This window comes from Acanthisitta chloris, unplaced genomic scaffold, assembly GCF_000695815.1.
Source record: "Acanthisitta chloris isolate BGI_N310 unplaced genomic scaffold, ASM69581v1 scaffold19493, whole genome shotgun sequence".
NCBI classification, from domain to species: domain Eukaryota; kingdom Metazoa; phylum Chordata; class Aves; order Passeriformes; family Acanthisittidae; genus Acanthisitta; species Acanthisitta chloris.
The window spans coordinates 7230-15706 of NW_008665638.1; the positions used below are offsets into that span (position 1 = coordinate 7230).

General features: G+C 48.6%; 1 protein-coding gene across 3 annotated transcripts in view; it reads right to left on the reverse strand.

Annotated features, from left to right (window-relative positions):
* CLIP1 (CAP-GLY domain containing linker protein 1) overlaps window positions 1-8477 on the reverse strand; it is a 31795-nt gene that overhangs the window by 6076 nt on the left and 17242 nt on the right. For 2 of the 3 annotated variants that reach the window (XM_009071834.1, XM_009071833.1), the window contains 7 exons: window positions 6676-6780; window positions 4276-5220; window positions 3013-3129; window positions 2067-2124; window positions 1774-1857; window positions 703-859; window positions 1-79 (listed from right to left, as the gene is read on the reverse strand). The exon at window positions 1-79 is cut by the window's left edge and continues 81 nt beyond it. In XM_009071834.1, the coding sequence (XP_009070082.1) occupies window positions 1-79; window positions 703-859; window positions 1774-1857; window positions 2067-2124; window positions 3013-3129; window positions 4276-5220; window positions 6676-6780 (1545 nt within the window). The remainder of the gene's footprint in view (window positions 80-702; window positions 860-1773; window positions 1858-2066; window positions 2125-3012; window positions 3130-4275; window positions 5221-6675; window positions 6781-8477) is intronic. The other variant, XM_009071835.1, reaches the window with a different exon arrangement.

Here is an 8477-nt window from a genome sequence, read left to right on the forward strand (position 1 = left end):
TGTCTGCTCCACGTTTTTCTCCAGCTGAGCAGCCTTTTCACTGGCTTTTGTGAGCTCAACTTGTACTTGCTCCAGCTGCCTAGAACGACCAAGTGAAAGAACATTACTTTTTGCTGAGAGCACAACAAGCACAGAGATCAAAGAGTCTAAATTCTGCTCAGGTTCTGTATTCTGTCCAAGCACTTAGAGAGATTTAATTAACACACAGAGAATGTCCTGCTGTGTGGAATACACACAGGGCAGACACTAAGCACTTGCTCCTTGCTCATGTGCAGAGCCTGTTACTTTGCCCCAAGTCTGGGGCTTGCTAAAGGGCAAGAACAACTGTTGTACATCAATTTTTACTGGAAACAAAGCACATTTTCTCTTGCTGGAGAAAAATGTGACCCAAGTCTTTATACATCCAAACTCACTGAGCTTATCAGATAATCAAACAACAAGAAGTACAACCACAAAACAGTCCAAATCACTAAGAAGGTCCTTTACTCTGAGCCATGAGCAGCAGGTTACGTAAGAACTGTAGAATTAGAAGCATTAGATGCTCTTCAGACCACTCCCAGGACACTGTTTTGATGAATTCAGTTTGCTGGAGTAAGTTCACTTGTCATATCAATGTGACGCTGGGAAGAATCTTGCTCAGACATCACAGAACCACGGGACAAGCAGTGGGAGCCAAGAGCTCCTGTGGCAGTGGTGAGTTACCTTTCCTTCAGCCTCAGCTCGTCGTTCATTCTCGTGAGCTGGGCAGAGCTGTCTCCTGAAGACGTCATGATCTCTGCAATGTCATTTTCGAGCTTGGCTTTAGCTTCCGCCAGTTGCCGCTCCCGCTCTTCTCGTTCCTTCAGCTTCTTCTCCATGTCTGAGCAAAACGAAGGTTGTTAGTCTGGTGAATTTAAGAGGCACAGCTAGAGGATAGTTAGGCACTGCAAATAGAGCAATATTGATGCTACAGACCCTGCAAATCAGCCCTTTAAAAACTGAGTTTTGAACTGTTAACTGCAGCCAAAGGTTAAGTACTCTTCAGAAATATCAAAGAGCAACGAGCAGGAAATCTTTGTTTCAGATGGGATTCACTTCAGGCCATGAGAAGTGGGTATAAGTCCTGCCCATACCTGAGGGTAAGCAAGCAGTGGAGTGAGAGACCTGCACATCTTGCAGCTCAGACCACTCAGCAGCAGAACAACAAAGGCAACATGGAGCTACAGTGAGAAGATGACTCGGCCCAGGCACAAGGGCAAGGGCAGCTCTGGGTATCACCTCTACAGGCCCAACACCATGACGAGAAGTTTCCTTCAGGGCACAGAGTCCTACCTGACTTCTGTCTAGGCTGGGCCCACATTGAGAGGTACACCTAGAGACACAGCAAGGCTGTCTGCCCTGAGCCAGGTGAGCAGAGAACACACAGGACCCAAGACACCTCCAGACAGCACACAGCAGCTCCGGGCAAGGCTGCTGGGAAGGAGCTAGTCGTGTGTGCAGTGCCCCAGCCTGGCCTCTGAGCCTTTGGGGCCTGACCAGCACCACAGGGTGGGTTTGCTGGGATGCCAAACAAGAGCTGTTGAGCTGGAATATGCTCAGCTAGCAAGTCCTCGGCCCAGCTGCACTGCCTCCTGAACAGCAGCATCACGTGCTGGGTCACAGCTCCCAGAGCCACAGACTCTGGCTTTTCCCAGCAAAAGGGCTTCCCTCTGCAGCCACAGGCACGTGTGGAAGCATTAGAGACTGTGCATGAGGGAACACTGTTCCAAACATTCCTTTTTGTTTCTGCCTTACCAGTCAAACTAGACTGCAGCTGCTCCATTTCTGCAGACATGTGTGCAAACTGCTCTTCTTTTTGGCTTAGTTTTCTCACTGATTCTAGGCAAGGAAAATTCAGAAAACAAAGTCAGCAACCACTTCAGTGTAGACAATCCCACCTGCCTGCAGGTGTGTCACTCTCTAGGAGGCTGCCAGCAATCCTGTCCCTCCCACAGCCACCGAAGCTGCTGTAACTCCCAGAGTGTTAAAAACCCTTTGTGGGCATTGCATTTCTGCAGCTCTTTAGCTGTCAGTTTGGCAGCACATACCTTGCATAGCTTGCTGAATTTTCTCTTCTTCATCAGCTGCACTAATAAACTTTTCTTTCTGGAAAAGGGATAAAACCTTCAGGTGAGGTTTGGCTGTGACAGTACAGTGCGACCACTGAACTTCTACCAGGTATTTTTCAAGCACAGCACAGACATCTTTGCTCTTATCATAAACAGATCTGAAGCTTTTGCACTGCAGTTTAGCACAGATGAATTCAGCCCCACAAAGCAAGTCCCCGAACACCCAAACTGCTGTCGCAGCCACAGAGCCCAGGGCAGGAGACAAGACTTTGGGGTCTCCATCCCTGGTGCTCACAGGCTGCAGAGTGCACATCTGCAACCCTGGGACCACCCTCCTCCCAGTGTCACCCAGCAGGATTCACTCCAGACACAGAGAACAAGGAGCACACTGAGGGAGGTAAGTGAGACACTTCCATCAACTTCAGTACTGTTGGCTGTGGAAGGATTTTATGACAGGGACAGTGCACCCAAAAACCTGGTTTTGTTCCTAACTCCAGTGTAGTTCCTCAGGAAAATCCTACCCCCCTACAGAACACTTGGAAATGTAGTTACATTTGCATAGTGAGAAATCAGATCAAAAATGCCTTCAGAAATCTCTCGAAGGTGCGTGCAGCAAGTGTTAACTTGTGCAGCAGCTACAGAGGGCCACGTGGCCCTTCCCAGCAATGGAAATCAAGCACAGGCTGCTCTGACACTGCACCTGCAATCCACCACCAGATGGATCTGCTAGGACAAAGCACCTGAGCACACAGGGCTCGGGTGAAACCTTCTCCATCCTGAGGCAAATCCTACCAGTCGTGACCCTTGGCCTGCTGCACAGCAGCTCTGAAAGGCTCTGGTCAGGGCTGACCCCAGGCTTCACTTCCACTCTCACCATCAACCCAAAATCCAAAGAGTAAAGGCAAAATTTTTGGGTGTTACTCACCAAAACTTGAAGTTCCTTTTCCAAAGAATCTTTAACTTGATTTACTGCACTCAAGTTTTTCTCAAGGTCAAGAAGCTTTTGCTCTTTGCCCTGCAGTTCTGTGGCCAGATTACTAGCCTAACAAAGGTGATGAAATGGAGCAAAACAAAATGACAAATATGAATGAAAAATTAGGAAAATTAACAGATGAGGCTGAAAGAAATAATTAGAACATTAAAATCACTCTGAGATGAAAAATCAAAACAAACTGAAGGAGAAAACGGGATGTGTTAAGCGAGTGAAGCTGATTTCCAAGGATGACTTCGTACATCACAGCAGTGATTCCATCCTGGACTGGATTTGAAAGATTACAATTTCTCTAGGAATCCACAGGGAATACCTGCCATTATTTAGTATCACATATTTTTGAGTACATTCAAGATTTCACAACCAAGTTACAGCACCAGCTGAATTAGCAGCTTTGGTTCTCTATTGGTTTAACTGATTTGTTCAGCCTTTGTGCCTCGGTTGGCTCTTCAGACCAACACACACAGGGATGGAATCTTCCCAAAGGCTCTGAGGGGTAGTACAGATACCCAGAAACAAAGCTGAAATGTAGTCCCTTGGCACCATCTGAGAAGGGTTTGGGAAAGCTCCTCCCAGCTGCTTTCCCAGCACTCATACAGCTCATCTGCCAGGGGAACCCCCAAAGGAAGTGTCTCAAACCTGACCCCGAGCTGCAGGGGAGGAAGGAGCTCCACAGAGCTGTTCCACCCAAAGCCCAGACGTCTGGGGCAGATGTGTCCCCTGGCAGCTGTGGCACTGCTGGCAGCACCATCAGGGAGAGCCTCAGCACCCTGACTGCCTCCTTGGGGTTCCACAGCCCCGTCCGTCACCCTGCCAGGTGAGAGGCAGAGACGCGAACGACACGTCTTTGATTACAAGTCCCTTCAGCTCAGCTAAAGCTGAGGCCGTGTGGGTTCTTCTCCCAAACGAGCCCACAAACCACCTTGCCATGCCAGCAGCTCTGGGCTCAGGAGTGCCCAGGCTGTGCCAGGAAGCACAGAAGGAACATTCTCCTCTGGCTCACTGTGCAGATGGAGCACTAGGAACCTGTTGAGACATGGCCCAGGTCACACTTCCTCCAAACCTGCTCAGATGGCACCGAGATACACACTCAGCACAACTCATTTCTCCTGTGATGTCTTTGCTGTGGCAGATTAAAACAGTACAGATGCAAACGAAAAGGAGAACAGAAACAAAAGGATGGATGTGGATACAAACCTTGCTAATTCCATCACCCTTTTCAGTCTCTAAAGTCTGAATTTGTTTCTCAGCTGCCTCAAGCTGCTTGCTAAGTTTCTCGATTTCCAATTTACCTTCAGAATTGGCTTTCTCAAGTGCAGCAAGGTCCAAAAGCTTTTCTTCAGCAGCTTTGATCTGTGATGTAAGACTATCAATAACTTTGGTTTGTTCACTGTACTTGGCTTGCAGTACCTCTAGCTCCTTTACCTTTATTTCAGCTTCCTGTAATTTGTTTAAAGTGTCTTCCATTTCTACTAGATGCTGATCTTCCACACTTTCCAGTTTGCTCTTCAGGCTTTCCAGGTTTTGCTCTTTCTCCTCCATGACTGCCAACAGTTTGGCTTTGAGTGCCTCGACCTCTTTCAAATGATGAGATCTCTCACTTTCCTGCTTCAGTTTTAAATTGGACATTTCATTTTCATGGTCTAACTTCATCTTCTCGATCTGAGTCTTTAGCTCTGCAAACTCTGCTGTCTGAGCCCCCACCCCTTTGCTGAAGGACACCTTCAGCTCCTCCATGGCTTGCTGATGGGAGGCAATGGCAGATTCCAGCTTGGACTTCCACAGCTCTATCACATCTGAATTCTCCTTGTTGGCGTGGTCAAGCTTAGTTTTCAGGGACTCGTTTTCCTTCGCCATTTTCTCATTGGAAGCCGAAAGGGATTTGATCTCTTTCTGCAATGCTTCCTCACTCGTGCCAAACTTCTCTTTCAGCGAATTCACCTCGCTCTGATGCTCTTTGCTGAGCGCTGCCATTTTTTCCTGCAAAGAGCTGATCTCTTGCAACAAGGAAAGAGAAGTGTCCACGTCATCCACGTGTTTGCTAGAGTCTAACCTCCCTCGAAGCTCAGCTACTTCCTTCACCCTCAGTGCCAGGTCCCTCTCCAGCTCCATGATCCGAGACTTCTCCGACACTGTGGCCACCTGTGATCAACAGCACGTTGAGAGAGAACAGAGTTAGGAAAGACACTTAACACAAAGACACTGAGGCCTCACTGAAAAGAATCCACTGAGTGTTGCAAGTTGCTTTCAGGAAGGAAAAATGTCCAGAGCTTTGTGTTACACACATTATTTTCTACCTAGTTTAGTTGGATTAATTTTCTGGAGTTACCTAGAAGTGACAACTGCTGAAGGACTGACAAGCTGATGATGTGCAGTGCCGAGGGGCAGCAGGATGTTTCTGGGGGCCATGTTAAAGCAGACTGGAACACAACCAAGGACCTTGGGGCCTTTTTGTGCTGAAGCAATTGCTTCCAGATTAACCTCCCATCAGCCACAAGATGCCAGAGAAAATGGCAAACACATTTTTAGCCTCCAAATCCTCCGACTCCTGCTCTCTGCTCCACTGTGTTCCCAGTGAGCTCTGAGCTTTTCGCTGACTGCTGATGCAGTTTGTGCTGTGCAAAGCGACCAGAATTAATGCTGATCACAAAGTTATTGCTTCCACCTCCTTAATATACCAACATCCTGGGAAATAGGTTACCTATCTACCATTGCTCTTTAAGAGCACTTATCACAGAGCACACTCTTGGCTTTATATCCATCCTGGTTTCGCATTCATCCCACCCCAACCTCCAGAAATCCCCACGTGTGTGCGTAGCTCCTAAAGAACTGACATCTGCTGAACATCTGGCCCAGGACAGGGTAAGGGCAGTAAGTAATGCTCTGGCAGGAACAGCCAGTGCTGCAGGACATCCACTTGGATTGTGTCATGGCTGGGAAAAAGGCACCACAAAGCCAGTGCACACCATGACTTAGCACAGCAAGTGGCACAGCAACCACTGAAGGGCTCAGACACCAAACCCCAAGCGCTGCGTTCAGGGGATTGGTATAGTCAGCCTTACTTTTGGGGAATTTAATTGTCAGTTTGGGGATTTAATTGGCCATTTTGCATTGACACTGGGACGTGCTGCCCAGGGAGGTGGTGGAGTCACCATCCCTGGAGGTGTGTAAGGAAGACTGAGCACCCAGTGCCATGGTCCAGCTGACACAGTGGTTGGTGTTGGGTCATAGGTTGGACTCGATGATGTTCCAGATCTTTTTCAGCCTGATTGACTCTGTGATTCTATAATGAACTTTGCTACTTAAAATGAACCACTGAACATCCCTGTATGGCAACTCCAGGTCCCACCTCGCTACTCTTGGGTTCAGGCACTAATTCTGCAGTTGGAAGACATCTTACCTGCATTCTCCTGAAGGAGGAGCACACATGGATACACACACACACTGAAGCTCAGAGTGACTGCTAAGGTCTGAAGGTGAGGGCACTGCCCGTGGCAGGACAGGGCCCTGCTCAGCACCCACTGCACCAGCAGCTGTGCCACCAGAACCGTCCCCAGCACAAACCAGTCTCGTGATTCAAATAGTGAAAACCATTACCCTAGTGTCTTCTAACTCCCTCTGGAGTTTGTCAGCTTTGGTCTTTTCAAAGAGCAGGCTCTGTTCAAGCTCCTTAATGCGGGCATGCTCCAGTTTGGTCTGCGTCTGTTAGTGAAAAGGGAAAGGAAGAGAACACAACGGTGCCACCATCACATGCCAGCACGAGAGGAGGAGCCACATGCAGGCCGTGCTGCAGGGTCTGCTACCAACCATGAGCAGACAAGATGCAGTGGGGCAAAATGAACAGGGAAATGCTATGGATGAGGAAGATGGGCTGAAGGTGGGAATGGACTGACATGGAAAAATAATAAAATATGGGGGGGGAAAATCAATCACAAACAGAGAAACATGAACAAAAATGTTTCATGCAGCCAAGTAGAAGTTATTTATCAGTACATGAAGTTTTCAGCACAAATTAGAATAGTTATGTGTCTATACCTCTGCCTGTTCCAAAGGTTGCTAGGTCCCCTCCCTTGTCATCCTACTTCTCCTTTGAATGTGTTGGGCTCATTTTAGAAATAATTCTCTTATTAACCAGGGGACAAAAATTCACCACTAAAACTCATGTGACAAACCCAAACTTTAACTTTCCTTTTTTAACAGTATCTGTGCAATCTCAGCCATAAAAATCCTTTTGGCCCAGACACAGGAACATGAAGGTTCATTGCCACTATGGTATGAGTTACTTCAATAGAGACAGAAAGAGAATGGCTGTTTCTAACTCCAACCCCCCTAGTTTGTCCCTCTCCTCCTCCCTCGGGTAGGAGGGAAGCAACAAGTCAGGTCTCCCAAAAAGTGAATGTCTGGTTGTTTTGTAGTTACTGAAGACTAAATGCACTGAACAAGGTGTGGATGTAAGGAAAAAGCCTCAGACTTTGTAATTCAAATAGTTCCAGGGGCAGCAGGAAGCAGAGGGGACTAAGTGTGCAGGTACCTCATGCCTTTTGCTTACAGACAGGGAGAACCTTTGGCAAGAACACAGAATATCTGGCATTCTGCCTTGATATCCAGATGCTCCCAGGGGCCTGCAGAGGAGCCTGGGAGGTGCAGGTGAAGTCCAGTAGGTAGTTCAAAGCTGACCTGCACCTCTGAAGTGGAGAAGAGGGGGGAGAGAAAAGAGAAAAAGGAAAGATGAAGAGATAAGAACCAGGTGTTTCCTCCTGAAGTGCTGAGGTTGGAGCAGTGTCAGTCTTGACAGGCCACGTCAGATTCACTGAACAATCCACACTAAAAGGATTTTTGAAGTCTGTGTGTGCTCCATGGCCTGTTCTCCAGGAGCAGCAGCTTCTCAGGTCTGACCACGCTGGGACTGGGGCGATGTCCAGGACAGGACTGAATGAAGGGCAAGATCTGTTTACCCACTGAAGAAGCTGCAGCCAGTGGCTGTGGTGGAGGTTCTCCCCATGCAGCCTGACTGCCCAGCCAAGGTGCTGTGGAGCAAACAGTGACTGCAAAGCACGAGGCAGGAGTGAGAGGAGAGCCTGGATAGCTGCTCCCTGAGCAGTGCTGCACGGGCCCACAGGGCAGAGAGCAGAGCTGGCAGGACTTGCTGCTCCTTCAGACTCTGCAGCACCACGTGGAAGAGTCCTACAGAAGTGTTAGCCAGAGAGACAGTGGTCAGTGCTGCCTGCAAACCACCACGGCCAGCAAAGGCACCGTGTGGGCTCTGCAGAGCACGTGGGATGGGGATGAGCCTCTCGTGCTGCTTCAGCCAGTGCTCCAAACACAGGATTCCTCCCGACAGCAGGAGTTCTCCTCCTGCCCAAGCGCCTGAGTCGTCCGGGAGGTGAATTGTTGGAACA